We start from the raw sequence: 24103 nt of genomic DNA, 5'->3' as shown, positions 1-24103 counted from the left end.
TTAACTCATGGTCTTTGTATGGCTGTCTTCAAAGTAGTAAATATATGTGTAGCACTTCATAGATTATAAGGTACACTCAACTTTTAGATAAAAGGTAACAGATGTTGTAAAGAATGTTAATTTATCTCAAGTTTTCTTATGTAAATTCTAGAATCAAAATCAGAACCCTAAATTACCTTCTAGATCCTCCTATCATTAACTCTGAATGAAAATCAATAACCATATTCTTTTATTTTTAAAGCCTATATAATGACATATCTATTCCTTCCTGGAGATTTCATCTTATTCTTATATTGATACAAAATGCTAAAAAAGTCATACTTTCGAAAACTTTCCCAATGCATGCTTCTAGCTTATTTTAGCTTGATAAAAGGCCTCATACAGCATCTGACAGGAGCAGATGCAGAGACCCACAGCCAAACACCAGGCAGGGCCAGGGAAAGCCCTCAGAAAGGGAGGTTACAGGAGCTAGCAGGGCCAAGGCTGGGAGAATACAGCCCACAGAATCAAATATGAGGGTCCATAGGGGCTCTCAGAGACTGAAGTGACAATCAAGGACCCTGCATGAGTGTGAGCAACTTTATAGTTGCTTAGCTGTGTGTTCTTGTGGGACTCCTAACAGTGGGAGGAAGGGCTGTCTTTGACTCTTTGTCTGCTCTTGGGGTTCTTTTCTTCCTCCTGGGTTGTCTCATCCAGCTTTCATATAAGGGTTTGTGCCTAGACTTATTGTAAGCCCTTATGCCATGTTTGATTGATAGCCCTCAGAAGCCTGCTCCTTTTCTGAAGGGAAATGGAAGGGCAGTGGATCTGGGTGAGAGGACAGGTGGAAGGGGAGGACTGGGAAGAGTGGAGGAAGGGTCAACTACACTCAGGATGTAATGTATGAAAGAAGAATCCAAGAGAAAATAGTTTAGCTTGCCTTCAATAGCCACATCCATGTTCATTCATAAGAATAAAAATCCCCATTCTTGAAATTGTCTATTTTCATAGGAAAGACAAGAAATAGGAGCTAACCAGTCTGTAGGACTAAATACAAGTAACCCGCAGGTGCTCAGTGCATGTCAGGCTCAGAGGGCACATATGCTTTTACGTGTTATCTTTGACAAACTTCCTGTGTGCATTACTTACTTTTAATCGTTCGGCAGTTTCATGCATCTCTGTAGTAAGTGTTAGTCACTGCCACCCTTATTTATGACCATCGTTCACCCTGCCACTTTCCTTCCTTCCAAGCACTCCCCTCACCTCCCACCTTCATGTCCCTTTTGTGTGACCCAGTGAGTCTATTTAGAGTTTCTTGCCTGGTAGTAGGTGGAAATAGAGCAAGGGCATCTTACTATTGCCCACATCACTGAAGAGGAAGACGTCCCTTTTCCCTCAGCCTTTAATTGCTAATAATAACTCAGAAAGAAGTAGGTCTCATGAGCACCTCATCCTCATATAATCCAAGTGATGGTATGTGACCTTCCTGCAAAGTTATTTCTGATTGGTAAATACAGATGACAACTGCAAATAGCTCACAGAAGAGACATAGGCAGGGTTTAGGATTCTTGGGCTTGAGGTCTGAGGAGCAGAACCAGAAGAGGGAGAAAAAAGGAGGAGGAAGATAAGTTTGGAGTCAAGAAAGTTGGCCTTGAGGGCTGACCAATTGGAATAAAGAACAGCCCAGATGAAACATAGTAGTAACAACTAACTCAGGGTTATCGAGAGGAAATAGGTTTTAGTTGCATAAAGGGTAGGTATCTGCCCAGCTCTAGTGCTGATTAAGGGTTACTGTAAACAGGTAGAAGCCCTGGATTGGGATTAAAACTTTCTACACACAGGTGCACAAACATTTCATGTCCGTAGTATGTATGCATCAACACTCGATCTTACTACACTACATGGGTGATACTGTTCCATTTCACTGCATTCCTTTACTTTTCATGTAATTCCTCATCACATTAAGCAAGACTTGTCTCCTTCCTGTGGTCCACATCAGTTGTTAGCACACATTACCTTCCTGGTATATGTAGGTGCTTTAAAGGGTCCTTGGACTTCCTAGAACTGGAGTGGTTGTAAACCACTATGTGGATGCTGGGAAACAAACTCAGGAGTTCAAACAGTTGTTCCTGGCCTCTGAGCCATCTCTCCAGCCCCTCAAATGTTGATTTAAATGATCTGTGGTCTGAATTGAATTGCTTCCAAATATGCATGTTTAAGTCAGTGTCTCAGAATATGACTGCATTAAAAGATGAACTTTAAAGAGGTGACTAAGATGAAATGAGATCATTTGCCTGAGCACTACCCCGGGGGACCGATGTCTTATTTAAACAAGCAATCAGGACAAAGCAGAAAGAAAGAGAAGAGACCCACAGAGAGGCAACACTGGCATTTCAAGGAGGGGCCTCAGAAGGAACCAATACTGCGAGCTTTCCTTTTGTATCTAGCAACTCTGACCTGAAGAAATACATGTCCAGAGTGCAAGCCCCTCAATCTATAGTGCTTAGTTAATACATTTATACATCAGGTAAAGAAATGGGGGAAATTAAAGCTAACAATTTTTAGAAGAATATCAAAGATCAATTACATATTACAATACAAACTGTCTGTTATTTCATTAAAGTGATTTTCTGTGAATCTTTTATATACACCCATGAAATGAAATTATGGCCAGGAGCTGCTTCCATCAACATCAAGGACAGAAATTTGCTACCTTGGCTTTATGTTTTATGTGTGTCCAGCACATAGATGTTTGAAATAAAACAGGAGGATATTCAGCTCACTTTAGAACATGAAAGAAGGATAATAATTTGACCAGACTTGGAAAATACAAAAACATTCAAATATGGTTTTAGGTTTCTTAAAAACCATAACTTTTATTTTTCTAATTTCTTACTTTTATGATTGCCTTAAAGATAATATTATCTATTTTTACCAGACTTTTGAAGGCCACATATAAAACCTGAATACTGAGGGGTTAATGGACATAACAATTTTCCTTTTCTTCCTCTATCATCATCATCATCATCATCATCATCATCATCATCATCATCATCATCATCATCATCATCATCACACCACCATCACCACCACCACGAAGACCACTGTAAGTGTCATATTGTGGTTAGCTGATACTGATCACCATAGTCACACTTTAACAGTTTCTGCGTGCACACAGACTTAATTCTGAAAATATTCTGTGCAGAGTAAGGCATGAAGCACAGTAGATAGCTCACTTAAGGCTGCAAGGAGTGGTAGAGGGAGACTGCCTAGTTTTCATTCTGGAGTTGCATTTAACACTCCTCAGTGACCTGCAGTAAATCATGTATAAAACTCAACTGAGGAGTGATCTTCCTCCAACTGTCCGTTCCTCAGTATCTCTGCACACTGCTCTGAGAGTGAACGCTGGTCTCACTGTGGCGGCTGCTGTAAGCTCTAATGATTCACATTAATAGAAACAGGTTTATTCCCGCTGATTTCCTCCCCCTGAATGACACATACTTATTATCCCTTCTTCTGATGTATTTCAAAGGTAGTAGGAGAAAATAATAGGAATACACACAGAAATACACTCTGAGGTAGTCAGCCGGGAACTTTAGTCTGATGGACGTTGAAGATAAATGGAAACTCTCCCTTCATAGAGATTATTTTTAAATAACTAAGAAAAGAAAAAGGTAAGACAAAAAGATTTTCAAAATATGATTTAATCCTTTGTGTTCTCAATATATCATCATCCTTTGAGCCATTTTTTTCAGTTCTGTCAGTGGGAGAGAGCTGTCTTTAGCAGAATGTGATGAGGAGATGACTAATCCCATATTTCATATTTCCAAAGCAGCGCTAAACATGGATGCATTAGTTTTATTTACTGGTTCAACAATCTAGCCTGGGAAATCCAGTCTGAACTGTCTTCATAAATGTCCTTGTAAGGGACCAACCACAGAGTGGAGTGCACAGGCACACAGAGGTTGACTAATTAAAGACATAGAGCATGGCTGAAGCAGAGGGGCACAGACGAGGCAGCCGCCACTGTGCACCCAGGTTCTGTAGATGCCTCCTTTGCTTGGCCGCCCACGGACTCGCAGCATTTGTGACTCAGCACACAGGCTTGCCTGGCAGTAAGAACTCTTCCCAATAGGGCAACTTGTCTTTTCTACCTCCCTATGTTCCCAAAGTAGGTCTACTGGTTTCTGGAAATCTGCTGGGATTTTGTTAAAGATTCTGTTCAATACAGAGTTTTATAGAAATGAATATAATAACAGAAAAAACTGACAAAGGCAATATAAGCTTTGAGAAAAGGTGTGTTACAACAAAGAAACAGAGGCATGGCATTCTGCAAGGTTTCAGGCTGAACTAAGTCCAACACGAACTGTAAAAATGTAAATCCTACTTCTCCTGTGAAACTGTAGAGTGTTTACTGAAAGGGAAAGAAATTCATTGTTGCCTATGGGGCATCACAGTGGGATCCTGAGGGCCTGAAAGGCAGAGGCATTCCTGAGGGTGCTATGATGACTGCTTCCAAGAAGAACAGACTGTCTTGGGAACTTGAGAACTGATGTTTCAAAGCTCTCTTTTCAGCAGAAATAAAGCCTGGCTCAGTCTCCCTGAACTGCTGGTTGTGTAATTCCAAACACTCCAAACTCTGCTTAAGAAACAAATTATCTGGCATCCATGGGAGGAAGCCCTTGGTCCTGTGAAGGCTCGATGCCGCAGAACAGCGTAGGGGAATGTGAGGGTGGTGAGGTGGGAGTGGGTGGGTGGGGGAGCTTACTTACAGAAGCAGAGGGGAGAGAAATGGGATAGGGGGTTTGTGGAGGGGAAACTGGAAAGGAAGATAACATTTGAAATGTAAATAAATATCCAATAAAAAACCCAAATTGTTCCCAGCATTTGAATGTAGTCACTGTTTTAAAACACATACATAATGTATTGTCTCATTTCTAAATCATATTTGAAATTCATGCATTTTATACCTTGTAATAATTTATATAAGACTATTTAATCTACAGTTTAAATCTTGCCTTATATATAAATTTACTCTATCAATTTTCAGATTTTTTATGGTCCTTACGATTAACAACTATTAACAAGTGTATACTGTAATTATTGGGAAATTACATACATGTAATGTCAGTGTTGACAGTATAGGTTCTTATTTTAGTAATTTTGCTTATAAACAATCATTTTAAAGTTGTTTTATTTTTATAATTTGCTTGCCATTTTCAAGGCTGGTAAGTTCTCATCCTTTACAAGGTTTTATTTTAGATTTTGGTTGCTTCAATCTCTTTATTATAGAATGAAGGAAGCACTTAAAGGTATTTGCACTACACTAGATCCTTTCACTAGCTCAGTCACATCCCCTGCACTGCCTACGATCACATTTGATTATGATATTGTTAATGGAAACTAGTACCATCTGCATCATGTACTGAGTACTTACTGAGTACAAAGACATGTGTCTTTTCATGTAGTTATCATCACACTACCTAAGAAGTTTCTACCACCACACAAGTAACACATGAGGAACCTGAGGATAAAGGACTAAGTCGAAGGCACTTCCAAACCAAACCACGCAAGGGCAGCCTGCACTGTGCCATACAGCACTGATGATCCTGCTACAGTGGGGTGATGGGTAAGTTCCCACACGTGCTCGCTCCTAACCAGCTCTGTGCCATACGGCACTGATATCAGATCCTGCTACAGTGGGGTGATGGGTAAGTACCCACACGTGCTCGCTCCTAGCCAGCTCTGACAGCTCTTTGGGCGGATGTCCCCACTGCCCATGTTCTGAAAAGTCAGTAGAAAGGTGAGCACTGAATGCACTTTCTCTGTTGAGAAGACAACTGTGATGAAAGATAACAGTTAATTGTGGTAATCTACATGCCAGGGCAACTGTCTGGAAGACTTAAATAGTCTATGATTTTATTAACTTTAGTTTTATTTGTACTTAAAACTGAGAATTTATCTATATTGGTGTCCATGTTTTTTTTTAAGTTGATTTAATTAGAATATGTTACTCTTATGTTTATGAGAAGTGTGAATGGGTGTTTATCAAACTAGAAATAAGAAAAAAAACCAACTAGCTATATGTTAGCAGTATCTAAGAGTTGGCACATGCAATGAATAGAGAAAAACCCCTTTCTTGTCTTTTACACCATTATTTCTGCTTCTATGTGAATGCATTGAATTAGATTAATAGAATAGCCTATTGTATTATAGCTTAAAAGAATTGTAGATATCTCAACAATTTATGAGTTATGAGCCTTTTAATTAATTGTGTGTAGACAAATCAGAAAATTGTAGTAGAGGTACTATAATAGGACATAGCATAGTGATGATTTTGAACATAAATTTCCTTAAAGAGAACATTATTGCAGAGAAATAATCTTTGAGGTCCATTATACATTCTGTGCTAATATTATATGTTTAAATAGTAAAAAAAAAAAACTTGTTTTAAAAATGATACATGAAGAAAAATAGAGCTAATTCAAAACTAAAAGTTTTATGCTTAAATATTGATATTTAATTGTGAATGGTTATGCTATTTTACCATTATATAAATCATAGGCCAATTATAATGTGTACTGCTAAGTTTCATAGACAAATGTTTCTGAATCAATGAGGAGAACACTGATTTTGGAGAAGAAAAATGAGTGAATCCCAGAGCAAGAAATGTGGATTCTCTCTGAGGGAGTTCTCTGAGGGAAAACCCTGAGAAAATCTTTGATTAACTAGAAATCACATGTACATATTCTTTTATATTCTTATTACAAATTCTTTCTTCTTCGAATTTCTGAGAATACTAGTCTAATATTTAATAGGACTCAACACAGATATTTGTAATTCCACCATTGACACTCCAAGATCATAGGTCAAAGTGCAGCATGTGCCTTATATGGCTGATGCTTTGAGTATCATATCAGCTATCTCAAACCTGGAAAACTGGCTCAGCTGTGACATTCTCCATGACTTACTGGATGGGGACACTTATCTTCTGAACATTCCTATGCTTTGTATTGGTCCTCACCCAGCTTTTTAAAGAAAACCAAAATGGATAAAGACCAGTGGCATAATGCCTCTTGTTAAAAAAAAAAAAAAAAAAAAAAAAAAAAAAAAGACATGACTCTTAAAATTTCTTTCAACTTAAAAAGCTATTAGTATCGAAGCTAAAAATATAATAACCTCCGTAAAAAAAAACCCCACTAATTTTTCGTTGACCTTTAGGAGAGGAAGGCTAACCCGGGAATGATTGGGAGATAGATCATGAAGCAAGATAGTTCCATGTTTGGAAGTAAGGGCAGTTGCTCCCTAGTGACTGGGTTATATTTTGGAGTGAGCTGAGTATAAAATCCTAGCAGTAGAAAAAGCAATGTAAGGATCATTCTTATGACAAATTAAATTATCCAAACCCCAAAGGGTAAAACAATTCACTCCTAAAATAAAGAAGCCAACGTTTAGCATTATTCATGTCTGGCTTCTAGTGAAGGCTTTCCACTAAAAAACTAAATTTCAGAATCACTTCACTTTAGAGCAAGAGTTTTAAAATTTTAGTCTACATGAGAATCACTGGCAGGGACTTCATGGGCACGAGGACTGCAGAGAACTGTGTTTGTAGAATGCACCTGCGTCCTGTGAATGTGCACTTGGAGACTGTACGTAGAAAATTATGAAGTTATCTTGCCCAGTCTAATTAGTTCTTTATCAGTACTTCAGCTCTCTCCAAACCTAACAGTGTCAAAGGTTATATGAATTTGGGGGCCTTAAACATTCATTTACTGAAGATTAGTATGGACTTCAAACTTCTGTTTTGGGAAACAAAATTCTTAGCTATAGCATCTTTTTGCTTCAAGACCCTAAAACAAACTTGTCAGATATTTTTAAATAAGAACCATTTTTACTGCTTCTTGAGGACTACTAATTAATTAATTATTTATAGTTTTTGAAACAAGGTCTCTCCGTGTAGCCCTGGGTGTCCCGGAACTCACTTTGTAGACCAGGCTGGCCAGGAATTTACATAGATTGGCCTGCCTCTGCCTCCTGAGTGCGGGGATTGGGGCATATTTTTCAAAATATGAGTGATGTAACTCATTTGACTGGCCATGCTTCTTCCTCATCTGTTTTTGCTTGCTTCCTTGATTATTTTACTTATCTGTCTGTTTAGAAATGGTGCTAATGCTTGTTTCCCAGGCTCCCCACACTCTAGTCAGGTAAACCCGCATCCCCTCACCCCTGCGCTGCTTCTTAGTGTCCCCCTGACATCACTGCTCAGCTGGCTCAGAGTCTTTGCCTGGGAAGCTACCTTTCTTTCCCTCACTTTATCTTGACACTCTTTTCTAAAGTGATGATATTATTGAGAATATATGTCATATGTAATAATCATATTACACAGAGTACCCGTGATATACAATAATATGATCCTAAAATGACTTTAAAAAATAAAGCCCCTGAAAGAGTAAGATAAATAAAATACTCTTAACTTTCTACCTACCTACACCTCTTACCTCAACTTATACCCAGAAAATAATTTGAAAACATGCTTGCTAAAATACCTTTTGAACTAATGAAATCTCATAAGTATATGTTTGCTCCAATAACTCAGTAATAAAGCAGATTTAATTAAAATACCAAAATAGGAAACATAAAATAGAAGAAGATGTATTAGAAAACCACACAGAATGATGATGGGAGAATTCCCTAAACAACTTTGAAGAGATACAAATTTTATACAATGAAACAAATCTAAAATCTTTGGTCTTTAGACTTTTAACTTTATATGTTATATAATAAGGTGTTTCTAATAAGGAGAAGTATATTCCTAAGAGTTGGAACACAAACACACCATACACGGTAGAATTTAATATCACTGGCCATTACATTACATGTTTGTGTCTGACTCATCTATATTCAGTCGTTTAAAAAAATATAGTAGCTTCATATGATCAACTATTTTACAACTTTAAAAAGAAAATTGTCTTGCCTTCGAATGGTAATCTTGTTCCAGTCTGGGATCTGATCCGGCTACCTGTTTGTATTTGTTAAGTTTCATTTGGCGATTTCTCTCCTCTATATCCATAGCACCTATCAAGTAGAAAAAAACCCATAAAATTAATGTTTAGTTCTTACTTGTGAATCCTAATTAGGATGTATAAGAGAAGAAATGTAAAGCTGGTAAGCTACTTTTACTTAAAGTATTTGAATAAATTAATGTTATATTGTCTTTGCTTTAAATTAAACTATGCATGTTAGTAAATAAAAGCATAACTATATATATATATGTGTTTATATAACTTGAATATAAAAAATATACTTGCATTAAAAGAGAAGAACTCTTTAACTAGAAGAAAACATTGGCCCATCTGTGTTCAGAAGAATATATTTGATAGCACACAAATTTGGCACAAGAACTTCGGCTTTTTAACTCATCTCATGTAAATGTAATTGGTTTGAAACTTGTTTCTGTTTCAATGTAATTTAAAACTGCATTTTAAAATTACTGTCATAAAATTAGACTGTGTTAAAGCAAGTCATCCTAGAATACATTTTAGTTCTAGTTAACAGAAATTTTTGAATTTGAAATTTCTATAATTAAAATTAAAAAATAAGTTTATGGAATACACTTTTGATGACACCATGCTGGTAAATGTACAAAGTACTACTAAAATAAATGGAAAATAGATTATAAAAAATGAGAAAACTGAATGGTAAGCCTATCAAAAAAGATTAGTGTCCTCAGTACCTGTTACCATTTCAAAATAAGTCTATTTTAGATATCAAAAAGGTCCTTAAAATCCTTTGATTGAAATTAAAAGCTAAATTCAGTTAGTCAACCCTAATAAATATAAAAAATGATTTTTATAAGGTGAATTTATAGGAAGATCACATTTTTCATAAATACACATGTTGATAAAACAAATTTTCATAAATATATACAATGGAAAACACAAAGAAAGACAATGAACTTAATGGACTCCATTGGTGGGTATAGAACCACACTGTTGTGTAAATTTATAAATACTGTGCATGTAGACAGGAATGTAAACACACAGATACATACCCTTTGCTCAAGATCATAGCTTTAAAGCCAAAAAGATCATAACTTTAAAGCCAACGTAAATATATTTAGACCAAAAAGTACCTATCAAAATAAACACATAATACTTACCTGATAATAATAATAATGGGATTGAAAATATAACAAAACATTTGGCAGTTACAGAATCCTTTCATAAGCCAGTTTTTAAAACTCATTTAAAAAATATTACCTATGCTCTGCAAAAATTTCATTATATATCGAATAAGTCTTGTTAGTAACAAGTGAAGACTAATAAAAGATAGAAGGGAACATAATTTCCCAGAAAAATTAACAAAGTCTTGGCTAATAGTATCTATAAAGGTTAAATGATATGACCTCTAAATATGTTATCAAATTGATGTTGTGTTATGAGACAGGTTTAGGCCAATCTTAACCTTCTGTCTCAGACTCCCAAGAGATGATATTACTTCTATTTTTATGTCATCAAACTTAAATAAGTTATCTATTAAGATAGTCATTTTAATAACAGTACAACTGAGTCTGTGTTAAATTTAAAATTGCAGGAAAAAAACTGAATGATATATTAAGTCATATGAATACCTGTGATATGAAATATATTAAGTATAATACCTGTTCGTTCATTAACTACACCCGTGAAATTGTTCATACCTCAGGAAAAACTCTGACATAAAACATTTATTTCCCAACAGCAAAAGAAAAAAATTATTCCTGGATGAAAAAAAATTATGTGTAGTGAAAAGATGATATTAGTAAATATTGTCTGGGAAAATTCATTTAAAATGTTACATGTTGCTATCAGAATAGAAAAAAGAATGTTACAAATGTTACCAATTGATAAAGAAATTTAAGAACACATAGACATAGATATAAAGTATATATATGTAAACATAACATTTTCTAGTATTTAGACCGTTTTGTATATCAAACTTTTATGGCAGCTGCATTCAGTTCCTCTGATGATTAGGACACATGTGACACATGGGGAGGAAGAGCCAACTTTTATTATAAAGGACATAATATACTATACATTGTGTGTGTGTGCATGTGTGCGTGTGTGTGTGCCTGAACATGTACTTGTATACTTGGTCTTGTAGTGGAAAGCTCATTTGCACAAGTGCATGGACATGTGCATGTCCAAACCACAGGATAACCTCTGGAGTCTCTGCAGACACCTTGCATGTATGAGACATGCTTTCTCATTGGCCTGAACTCCTGTTAGGCTAGGCTGCTAGGCCAATGAGACTCAGAGATTTACCTGCCTGTCTCTGACCCTCCAGTGATAGGAATATATAAGGCACCATTTATAGCTTTTATTTTCCTGTTTAACTTGGGTGACAGGGATGGAACTAAGAGCCTCATGACTTCAGGGCGAGCAGTTTACTGAATGAGCAGTCTTAAACTGCAGATTCTTTGTGTGCAAACACTAACTTGTCTGCAATGGCGATATGAAAGCAGCTAAAGGCAATATTTACATAAACGACTGTGGTTATGTTCTAGCAACAAACCCACTGCAAGCAACATATGGACGCATTTCTTCTAAAATCCAGAAAGAAGGAGTGTCCATCTCACCATTCCTGTTCAACACATCAAGTAAACATCAAAGAAATTTTAGCCAGAACAATTAGGCAAGAGAACAAAACAGAAGAACACAGCAGAAAACAAAAGGGAGAAGCTGCGTCACACCTATTTGAAGATGGTCTGATACTGTCTGTGAAAAACTCTCAAGACTCCATCAGGACTCTAGAACAGATAAGTCCAGCAAAGTTACAGGAACCAAAACCAACATCAAAATGGACAGATTTTCTACATATAAGAATTACAGACTCATTTAGACAAAAACCATTAAAGAATACCATTTGCAGTAGCATCAAGAGATTAAAATAAATTACCTAGGACTAAAAATATCACGTAGGAAAGGTTCCTACAGTGAAAACTGCAAAACACTGCACAAAAAAAAAAAAAAAAAAAAAAAAAAAAACTGACGACAATCTAGTATATGGAAAACCTTCCATGCACAGATATTGAAGAATTAGCACTATTAAAATAGCTGTGACACTCCCCAATCTGAAAATTCAATGTAATCCCCAAGAAAATTCCACTGGAACCCCTCACACAACTAGAAAGCAAACAAGTTGACAAACAAACAAACAAAAAGCCAAATTTAAGTAGAAGCAAAATAAATCTAAAAATTTACAAAGTGATCACGTACAAGACAATCAATGGTTTTAGATGCATGCCAATATCTGATTTCAAAATGGGTAAGAGGTAGCAGAGGTAATTGATAAAGACAGACATGTAAACCCATGGAATAGAAGACTCAGAACTAAATCAATGCAGTAGCAGCTGATTCTTGACAAGTTCTACAAAATACACATCAGACACACAGTGCTGAGCAAACTGAACATTCACATGGAGATTGAAACTAACCCATACCGCTCAAATTTTATAAAGACCAGGTGAAAATGCATCATGGACCTTTATGAAAGACTTGAAACTAATACTTGGGAAAAAAACAAAACAACTCATCAAGATTATAGCAAGGATTTCCTGAATAGGATTCCAATATCCTAGGGAAAAAAGCAAGAATTTAAATACTGGATTATGTAAACTTTGAAAGCTTCTTCACAACATAGGAAACAGTCAACAGAATGAATAGAAAACTTAAAGAATGGAAGGACGGTCTTTTCCAGATATTTATCCAACACTGACAATACGGAAAACGGAAGCTGCTTTAAAACAAAGACAAACACAGAACAACCTCACGAGAACTAGGACATGGTTCAGCTATGCGACTGGTGGGTATTCAGCTGAAGGAAGTGAGCTTTACACATAAGGAAGCACCTGTGAGTCTATGCTTCTTGTGCCATTATTCCTGTTAGTCATGTAGAAGTCAGTGAGTACCCTGCCAACCTCTACCTTATGATTATTGTCCAATGGTTAGAAATAAAAACCCAGGACTCACACACTGCTAAGGAAACACTGATTTTTTTTTTAATGTAATTAATCGTCTTTCTTCCAGTGTTACAGACAAAATAACTAAAGTGATAGTTTAAGGTTGGCAGTTATTAATTTTTTCTTTATTTTAAACAATCCTGGGAATGTCCATTATTCAAACACCTTACTTGTTTGTTCATTAGAGACTACTGATGTATTAAATTGTGTGAAAATTGCCATGCAAAACCTATGAGTTTTATAATAATACACACAAAATGTAAACAGTGGATATATTTTTCTGAAATACAAGCTTTTTGCATAATTTGAGCTAAACTGTAATTAATAAGAAATATGACTTTTAATGGAACATTATAGAAAAATTTAACAAGCCCTTTATGAAAAATACTTTCAAATTGCAAAAGTGATAGGGCTTTTATAAATCAATTCTTAATATTTAAATAACAAATTTAAGGTTGTACATATATGATTTATTTTACCAATGCCTCATTACAGTGATATAATTTTCATGCGATAAATAAATTTTAGTGAATCGATTATATGTGAATTTAATTTTAATTAGGTAAAAGCAATGAGTAGTTTTCCTTTAAAAAATTTATTAGATTTTGTTGTCAGAGGATAGGGAAAGCATGCAAAAGTTACTGTATGTTTGTGGAGATCAGAGATAAACTATGGGAGTTGGTTTTCTCCATCATGTAGGTCCTGGGCAATGACCTCCAATCACCTGGCTTAGTGGAATGCCTTTCTCCACTGAACCATCTCACAGGACCCCACCCCCTTCCAAAAAGTCCACAATTATTTTTAAGGTTCTGGATTTATACTGATCATACTAGTTTTACTATTACTCTCATAATAACCTTACTTTCATATTTCAAATAAGTATCATGCTTCAAATAATAGTCACTTTATTATGATTTAAATGTTTTTATACATTTACTTTATCCTGAATTTCTTAAAGAAATATCAATATATAACTTTCACTCATTTTTCAATTACAGTTTTACAAGTAAGCTAGGTCTCAAAGCTCTCAATTCATTTTCTAAGCTATAGCAAATGTATTACCCCAATATGCTGTGTGCCTTTTATTTATGATTTGATAACATAACATATAGAAGCCATCCTGTAGTCAGTTCTCTCTCTCATTTCTTTGATTGTTCTTTTTAAGAGGGAGTTCTTTTTTCAGAGATAAACTTTTATTCTTCATGAAAACATAACAATTTGGGCCTGGGGTTGTAGAATAGTGGTATAGCATGTGCTCAGGAAGTATGAGGTCCTGAGTTCAATTCCCAGAACCCCATTCCCCAAATATAACCAGTCCTCAAAACTAGCTGGAGTTCATTATCAAAACTAAGATGGAAGCCAGCCTAAGTTCACCTTCCTGAGAAGTGCACTCTAACTGTATCTGAAGACTTCAGTGCTGCTGTCTGCTCTCACCCAGATGCAGGGTTTCAGAAATGACAAGCTCAGGAGTACAGGTTCTAAAGCTGGGATGCAGAGGCTTAAGTGACAATCCTATGCTAGCAGCCACAAACTAATATACTTCACACACACACACACACACACACACACACACACACACACACACACACCACACTATATAAAATAAATATGTACTAAAACAATTCATTTCAAATATAAATAATTAGTAAGTAATACACTAGTATATATAATACTATATAACAGAAAGATGCTCTCACATATTTTGGGTTGAGCTATTAGTTTATAGTGACAAAGAAAATTAAACTTCAGCATCATTGGAGATGTGTGTTTAGGCTAATAAAGTTCCTAACCTTTTACTGATTAACACTTCAGCAGCTGTAGAAAAGAATTAACCCGCTCTCACTTTTCTACAGCTGACATTCACCTTAAACTGCTAGTCACAAGATTTACTAACAGTATTTCCTCTATAAGGGCCTTTGCTTCGCTCCTCTACTGATCCATCTTTCTTTCATGGCTCTGGGCAGAATGTGCTAATCTTCACTTAGCTCCTGGTACCTACATTTGTAGAATGGAGCACAGTGTTGCTTAGTAAAGACCAGCTCCTCACTGGCAGCATTATGACTGCAGTAGAAAGCCAGGGAGCCCAGATGTCAACGTTACAGATCTACCAAGCCACTCAGTGTTAAAATATATGCCCAGATATACTTCAGGTTACATTTTCTTACGAAATTTGGTTTATATAAGTATAAGACGCCAATAAAACATTTTCTCAAAAAATTTTAAAATTTGTATTTTGAGAATTCTATCTGCAAGTTTGTACATCATTTCTAAGCTCCCCCGCCCCTTTGCTTAAATTCTTCTAAATCCTGTGCACACTAGAAAACATTTATTCTTCTGTGAGTGATGTCTTCATTGTCAGTCTTTGATTGAATCTCTGAACTCTCTCAAGCATATTACTTCTACCCTTTTCTACATTACAAAAAGTCTTTTATAACCTCTAAATGCAATCTGTGAATTTTCTTCTTTAGAGTAGCTTAATTCCCCCTTCTCTTTTTACTACTACAAAACAATATAGTGTATTTTATTTACCTAGTATTCATTTTCTTCTGAAAAATTTCCAATTTTTACTTTGTTTGCAAATGCCTAACACATTGCCAGATTAGTCTCTGATAATAATTTCCTGTTTTCTTTAGTTTTCACTATCATATTAAATTATAGTGATTTCATCAAATCTTTTCTCTCAGCAATTTAAAAAACTCTGCATCTAAGCACACCTTTCCTTGATCATTCTTTAGCACATTACGTTAACTGTCATGAACTCCCAAATCTTTTATTCTCTTTCATTTTCTTTTATAACTTTTCATCAATGAACCTTGGATCAAAATAGTTACACCAGAACTGTACTAGTGAGCCAATCACACGAGCTTAAAGGACACAAGGCCTTGTGATTTTAGGATCTCTGTTCACCTAACCTAGCATATTCCTTTGTCTGCTTGTGAGTTTCCTCTCCAAAACCCCAAAGTATAATTTCTCTACAGCATCAAGAAGACAGGGCTTCTACTCACGATCTTCATTCCTTGTCTTCTTTCCCATGACCCTTCTTGCTCTTTAGTCTCACTTTCACTCCTATAAGGTTGATTAGAGTGCCCCTGCCAAAGACCACTGCCAATCAGCATTATCTTTGACTTATGCAGCACATCTCTTTCTCTCCAGAGTCTATCTCTGCTGCCTAGATTCCTTTTTACAATGTTTTCTTCTTGAAGTCTCTTAATGATAGGAAGTTTGTTCTAGCAAATTTTTAGTCCTCACTCATTTGCTTTTTGTTGTTGTTGTTTTGTTTTTCGAGACAGGGTTTCTCTGTGTAGCCCTGGCTGTCACTCTGTAGACCAGGCTGGCCTGGAACTCAGAAATCCACCTGCCTCTGCCTCCCAAGTGCTGGGATTAAAGGCATGCGCCACCACCGCCCGGCTACTCATTTGCTTCTTAAATGTTCTCCAAATGTTCATATCTGCCAGTGGCATCACTTTCTAAAAGCCAGTACAGATATTTTTCTATATTTCAGATTCACATACCTAACTGCTATTATTAATCATTTATACTTGGATAATCCAAATGAGTCATTTACTTAACCTATCTAGAAAATGAACTCAAATTCTTCTGAAGGATATACAACCTTTATTTTTCTGTAAAATGAAGAAGCATTTAACAACCAAATAACAAGAGAGTATTTATGTCCACACTCCTGAAGCAATAAGGCCTATTCGATGAATTTAAGGTGCCATATCTCTAAATTAGCTTTTCATGTATTATAATGATATCCTTAATTTTATCATTATCTATTAACTAATGGGTTGCTTTACTATTGATTCCACTCTAATCTCTTCTTTTAAATGACTAGCACTTTTGTATTTCTGTTGCTTAACATGTTTCAATAATTTTACAGAAACTTGGTGGATTCTAATAATTTCAGCGTAACATTGCTTGAGGCCTTTGATCACTGTTGCCTTGATTCCATCTCTTTGAAAAGTTCTCTATAGAAAAACAACCAACATTTCCTAACTTTAAACTCAATATCAGAAGTATTGTTTGAATTAACATAAAACTTCTGATAAAAATGATATCAGTTTTTGTGATTCCAAAGTAATAATAATAGTACCAATAATTAATTATTGCCTTTATTTGTAAGTCAAGTCCTAAAGACACCTGCAAGGATATGCAGATGTTTTGTTTGCCTTGATGTTTCTAACACCTAGAGCAGTGTTACAGGGCATTTGTTTAATGAATGTGTGTTTAATAAATATTAAAGTTTCATGTCTTACATGAATCTCTCTATGTATATTTATTTAAAACAGATTTTATTTAAATTTGTAATTTCATTGAAAAGACTGAAAACTATTCATACTGGCAAATTAGCATAGCATACTATCCTCCTCTATTAATTACTAACTAATAGGGAAAAGTAAACAAATGGAATAAACTTTCTCCAGAGCATGTAGTAAGTCTTCCGTATCCTCATATCCTAGAAAAATGCTGGTCATGATATACCAAAAATGCGTTTTTCAAGTTATGTAAACATGGAACAAAGTTTTAAGCAGAGAATAATTTTGGGAGTAAATTATGACTCACTTATTAATTTAACCTAGGTGACTTTCTCTGGTAAATATCCACACATATACATATACATATACATATGTATCTCTTAGGGCCTCTGGTCATTTTCTAGTTATAGGAAGACAAGATAAATGAATTATGTGAAACTTTACTTTTATCTATCAAATTGAAGCAATTATTGTAAAAAGTTATGATATAAAAACTTACAATACTTGCAAAATTTAATATTTTCATTTATTAGAAAAGTGCAAAGTTATGAAATGAGCAAAACAAGTGGTAAACTGTTCCTAGGATAAGTCAGATTACGTGAAAAGAGAGCAAAGGAGACCAGGAGCAGACACAGACCTGTATTTGTTTTCCTTGTGGAGTCCACGTCTTCTGTGACCACAGCATGCAATGAACAGACATAGACAAAGGAGATGAGTGTGAGTGGATGTACCCGAAAGCTAAAAGTGACGCTGAAGGAAAGAATCCCAGTCATTTTGAAAGAAGTCCTGTGAAGTCGTAGGGAAGAGAATCAAATGCATAGCATAAGGGATTAGAAGAGCTGATGGGAATGTCGTTGGGGGAAGTATAGGTTAGCAGAATGAGAAAAATAAAGTTAGTGCTTAGAAGAGAACCTAAAAAGCACAGCCAATCTTGAACACTGACACTAAAAAAAAAAAAGTACTATTAGCAAAACCATATTATTTGCATGTTCACATTTTTCAAGACATTACTCAGTAAAATGAAAAGCTGTACAAATGCTTTCAATATCTAAGTATCGGAAGAAAGACTTTAATTGAGTCATCATTAAAAAGAGCTGGGTCCCCTCAAACTGTGTTATTTCTCCATTTAATCAGAAAAAAGTTCATCTGTCAGGTCAATATTTCCTTAGATCACTTTACCCTAGTTAAATGTTTAAATAAACATTTAAAAAATAATAAAGTACAATATAAGAATAGTGGATGAAATATGAGGCTGTAGTTTATCACTGAAAATTAAAATTGTCATTTAATTTTGACAAATGTTTATCACATTCATTTATAATAATTATTTATTCAGAAAATTCTTACAAATGTCACATTATAGATTGTTACTACAATCTTTTTTAACATTTACCCTTGGAAATCACCATTGACTAGAATGGATATGGCATACGTCTAGGTAATAAAACTTTTCTAACAATTATTTGAGAAATTGAAAAGCTATTGGTTTATACAGTAACTTGAAATCAAGAAAACAAAACCAACTAAATTACGCTTTCAAAGAAAAATCTTTCTTTTAACATATTGGTGAGGCAGTATTAGCACAACTGACACAGGGAAATGTTATAACACAAAGTCATAATCTCTTATTGAAATCAAGTACTCTTCTGAATCAAATACATAAAATTCTTATATACCACATTCAGTTCTTAAGTGAATTATAGTCTTTGAGTGATTTTTGAGGAAAAACACCATGTTGGAATGCAAATATATTAGAACTGTGAGTCTTGGGGTAATTAATTCTTACAACAAATTTTTCTTTTTATGTATGGCAAGAAAACAAAATCTATTTACAAGAAGTATTAAAATATCTTAGAAAAAGATGAAAGCTAAAATAACCGGAAAAGGAATAATATATTTGATACCTAGCAATGTTGTTCTTATTATGTAAGAATATTTTCACATATCAAAATTAGATACTCCTCAAAATTGCATTTCTAACTAGAGGCCCCTAATACAATTGAACACAAGAAATAGATACTGTGTTCTTCTGAAACGTACTCATGTATATACAAAAGCTACAAGCTGTATTTCCCTTTTCATTCTCATTTCACCCATACTGTGAAGAAAGATAATGTAAAAAGTTAGATACATTAATAACAAAGGCCCATGCTGAATTCTGTCATATGACTATCTTTCAATATGACATTTTCATAGATAAATATTTAGCACAGTGCTAAAATAGTTTCATAACATGTTAAAAGTAAATTGGGAAGAATTGGGAAGAAAACAACTGTTTATAGATACTTGCAGCATCTCTAAGAGAACACTTCTTTTTTTTTCCCCCAGAAAACACAAATTGCAATTAATTAAGCTTGCTTCCCTTCCCAGTATTTTCCTGTACATTGGGTTAATTTATATGGTTTTCATATTATATATTGCTTTTAAAATGACAATTTCTTCTCAAATAATAGTAGAAACATAGATAATTCAAGCGAACATATTCAAAGTCACAGAACAAATACAGCAGCAGGATCAGTACCAGGAAAACAGCTTTCTACTCACTGCTCTCTGACCCACAGACATGGGAGACAGTGAGTCAGACAGGGAGAAAGACCAAGAACCAGTGCTCTCACTCTGAGACATTCTTAAGAAAAACAACCTTATACCAAGTCAAGAAACCTAGGATGATTTCAGGATTATAGGTGATAGATCAGGACTTACATCCTTCAAAACAACCATTTAAAAAATCTTAGACAATACAAATGTTTTATTATTTGTAACAGGAAATAAAAGGATACATTTTGACCACCATCTCAGTACAACAAAAAGTGCCCATTAAATCACTTACATTATTTATGTAACAGTGATACAGGTCAAAAAGTATATATAAAATGTAACTGTAGCAGACAGACTCAAGCAAACCAGGAACACTCTATGTATAAAGGCAGTTATGTCAGCTCTGTGGAATGCTCTCTTGCCTTCCTTATGATTATATTATGTAGTATGTGTTAAAACAGTCTCATTTAATAGGAAACACTTAAAATCATAAGTCACGCTTCCACAATTATGTCTATATAATGCTACAAATTGTAAAAACAAGCAAGCAAACAAACAAAACCCCAAACCTCTTTTGTACATGGTATTGTAGTAAAGAGCAGACTCCATTGAGCCTTAAAAGAAGCCATGTGTCAACCTGTAGGTTCCCATGCTCCAGTGAACTTAGTGAGTCCTCTGCCTCCCAAATGAAGTTGGGAAGGGGTATGAGATAGACTGGAGAAGAAAATGAGAGTTATAATTATATTTAATTGAATTATATGTGAGAAATTCTTAAAAATGAAGTCAATTTTTAAAAAGTTTTGTGTCTCCCTTGCAAACCTCCCATTCCTTCTCTAGCTTACTTGATAGTTACTATGTCCTCAGTGCTGTCCATGGTAACGTACTTCCTCTTCTAGGCAACAACCAGCTACCACACTCCTAACACCAGCAAACCAGAATCTTTATTTAACCATAATCAGTTAAGAGCAATCCAAGATAGCAAAAAGTACCCTTCATCATAAATGCGAATTTCTGTCAGTTATGGCTACATTATTGTTTAGGACTTGTCAAATACAAAGATCTTAGAAAGTAAATGTTCATTGCCTTTCTGTTCATTATAGCACATGAAACAAAATATTTTCACAACTCACAATGAAATATAAATTTAGAAGGATCCTCATAAATGCTAGTTCATCACTATGTAAAATTATCTTTCAAAGATTTCCAACAAAACAAGCCAGGATGAGCACATATTCAAACAGGGGGTGTATTAGAGACAACTCAGGAGAAACCGGTCTGCTGTCTGGGGGAGGTCGTGACATTAGTCCTTTGAAGAGCACATGCTGGCTATATTTCTAAGTGTGCTAATAGTACTTAAATAGAAAGCTCATCTATTAATCTGTATCTTATTAAACATTAATTTCGCCTTCACAAAATTTTCTCCATCAAAAAAGAATTAGTTCTATTAGTATTAGTTTTACATATTAGGAAATATGTAAAAACATAAAATTCTAAAAATAGAATCCTGATTAATCTTTTTAACTTTAAAAAACAAAAATACAAATTATAAGATTACTTTGAAAATATGCCTTAGGTCAAATAAATCGTATATTCTTTCAAGAAATGTCAAGGTATTCAAGAATAAAAAAATATAAAATATGAAAAATACCCAAGAATATTTTATACATAAAATTTATTAAAATAATCAAGCGAGGATAAATTTATAAATCATAATTCCAAAGGTAAATCAAAGAAAATTCATATCTTCACCTTAGATGCAAATTCCATAAATATTATGATATGGAAATGTTTATATTGGGAAGAAACCACCATTTAGATCATTTAAAGCCAAAGTAGAACTTGTACAATAGCCACAGTAATTAGTAAAGTGTCAGTAGTTCCTGACTATAACTTAGCCATAAATAGTATATATGGTTCTTCAAAACAATGTTTCACTGACGTGGTTTACAAACAAACAGAGAACAACATAAAAAAAAAGAGGGCAAGAAAAATGTCTACAGACTGATTTTTGATAAGACAGAGCAAACTAAGGTTACCAACATGTTAGGTAATTCAAAAATACACACACACACACACACACACACACACACACACACACACACACACACATCTTAGACCTCACACATAGAAAGTAACAAATTAGCTAACAATCCTTTTATAAATAAATTTAATCTTCAAACAGTATAAATCATTAAAGTGCTATTTTCACACATTCTGAATGATGGAAAGTCTGTGAACCTATAGCACTTCCAAACGCTTATTACATGTAAAGAAATCACCTATCGCGCTTCCAGACATTTATTACATGTGAAGAAATCAACCAGTTAGCTTTTCCAGCATGCTTCCTATGTGGCAAACACAGTATGAAACAGAAGTAGTTTATGTAGATGTATACTGTTTCTCAGAGGGAATTTCTAGTCATTTACGTGCAGATAAACTCACAAACAATAATAAATTAAACAATTTAACATTTGTTTTCAATGTTTACTAGTGCTCATTGTATTTGTAGTGATCATAGCTTTCTTGTCTACAGTAAAATTTCTCATAAAAATTAACTATATATTGACCATGATTATATATCTTCCATTTACATTAAGAATATCTAGGGCTGGGCTTTGCCTAGCATATTTTGGGGTCTTGGTTCAGAACTAAAAACAAACAGACAAACAAATGAGCAGCTTCATTAAATGTATACCCTAAAATAGATCTAACGCACATACTTGATAAGGAATGTAGACCCTGACTGAACAGTCAATTCTGGGCACTCAGATACTCAGTTTTTCAAGTTTGTACTCATAGCGGAGACCCTAATGTGATAGAGGGGAGAAGATGACCCCACACACTCCTGGAGATCTCATTTCTAGAGCTGCCCAGCACATTAGAAAGCGAACAATTCCCCTCTGATAGTACAAAAACACCTTACTTTGAAGTGCAGCACTTTCTCTAAAAGAAGGAGATGCTATTCAACAGTTACTCAGACATTTACTTGGCTTTCTAATCTATACCATGCAAATTAGCATTTATTACTGAAGTGTTTATCACATTTGCTGTTGATATACTTTCGGAAGTGGAAAAGTTACCAAACACTGTAAGTAAATCTTGTTTATATTTCCAACTGAAAAGGAGAACAATATATATTTGACACGCCAGAAACTTGCTATCTAGGGTTTAGGTTCACACACAGAGAAACGTTTTCCAATGTCACATTTTACTACAATCAATGTCTTATAAGGAATTCTGATAACCCTTGAAAAGTGATCTTAATTTTAGTGAACAAAACCACGTATTGAGCACTGATTTTAGCAAGTAGACCATTGACAGCATAGATTTACCTAAAGACAAAATAAATAATCCTAGCACGTCTTCCATAAAGTTTAGGGTTATAACATGTTGTTTAAAAGTCCCACATTAAAATACCCTTCCTGTATCCTCCATGTCTTTTAAAACTAAAGAAAAGTTTGGTGCATAAATACTCAACATTTATTCTATTTCACTAGACTAACACACAACTAAAACTTAATTTTAGGATTTTGATTTAGACAACCAGTGTTCATAGCACAACTCACACCAAAACTCATGTGTCAAAACATAAAATTTAAATTATTATTCCTACATGAAGTACTCACTAATTTCCTCTACTGCATAAGTTATGTCCAAATAAAGGATATATGTAATTATGTATATATTTATATACATATACATTTATTTGTATATGTATACATATATTTATGTCTATATGCAGTTATATATGTATATACATATTATGCAAATAAAGTAAATATATTTAAATTAAATCTTTGATTTATGTTCTTTTAGCCAAACATTGCCTTGCCTTGTAACTTTGATATAGAAATATAGGTTTATATGGCCATAACGTAATAGTTTATGAGCAAGTATAATCCATATTATACAGTATCATGAGGAAAATTTGTCACTTACTTTGTTTACAGTGGTAGAAATCTAGCAGAGACTCTCACGCCATAAGCAAGAGCTCCATGGGACTAAATCTTTATGTTGAGAGATGCTTTTGAGGGGTATTTTTATCATATAAATCATAATATAAATTAATTTCACATTTGTATTTATTTATATCTCCTTAAATATATTAAAATTATTAGTATTTTCTAATACACTGAGTCCAGTTAAGACTTGCTGAACATAAGATATCTATTTTCAACTCTAACAAATTTTTTAAATTCCAAAAATGAACTATGTTTCATTATATTGTCATTTGGCTTTGCCATCAGTTCCGACAGTGTAGACTTACTAAGCAATAAGCTTCAGCAGACGCTCTGTTCTCCTTTATAGCACTTGTCATAATCAT

At 34.5% G+C, this 24103-nt stretch overlaps 1 protein-coding gene across 49 annotated transcripts in view; it reads right to left on the bottom strand.

Annotated features, from left to right (window-relative positions):
• Nucleotides 1-24103, bottom strand: part of Rims2 (regulating synaptic membrane exocytosis 2) — a 465628-nt gene that overhangs the window by 111989 nt on the left and 329536 nt on the right. For 30 of the 49 annotated variants that reach the window (XM_076911301.1, XM_076911289.1, XM_076911295.1 and 27 more), the window contains 2 exons: nucleotides 17879-17911; nucleotides 8954-9054 (listed from right to left, as the gene is read on the bottom strand). The exons of 12 other annotated variants lie outside the window; for them this stretch is intronic. In XM_076911301.1, coding sequence (XP_076767416.1) covers nucleotides 8954-9054; nucleotides 17879-17911 — 134 coding nt within the window. The remainder of the gene's footprint in view (nucleotides 1-8953; nucleotides 9055-17878; nucleotides 17912-24103) is intronic. 7 more of the 49 variants (XM_076911293.1, XM_076911306.1, XM_076911309.1 and 4 more) reach the window with 2 other exon arrangements.

Source organism: Arvicanthis niloticus, chromosome 13 (assembly GCF_011762505.2).
Source record: "Arvicanthis niloticus isolate mArvNil1 chromosome 13, mArvNil1.pat.X, whole genome shotgun sequence".
NCBI lineage: Eukaryota > Metazoa > Chordata > Mammalia > Rodentia > Muridae > Arvicanthis > Arvicanthis niloticus.
This window is presented reverse-complemented; position numbering and strand designations above follow the sequence as displayed.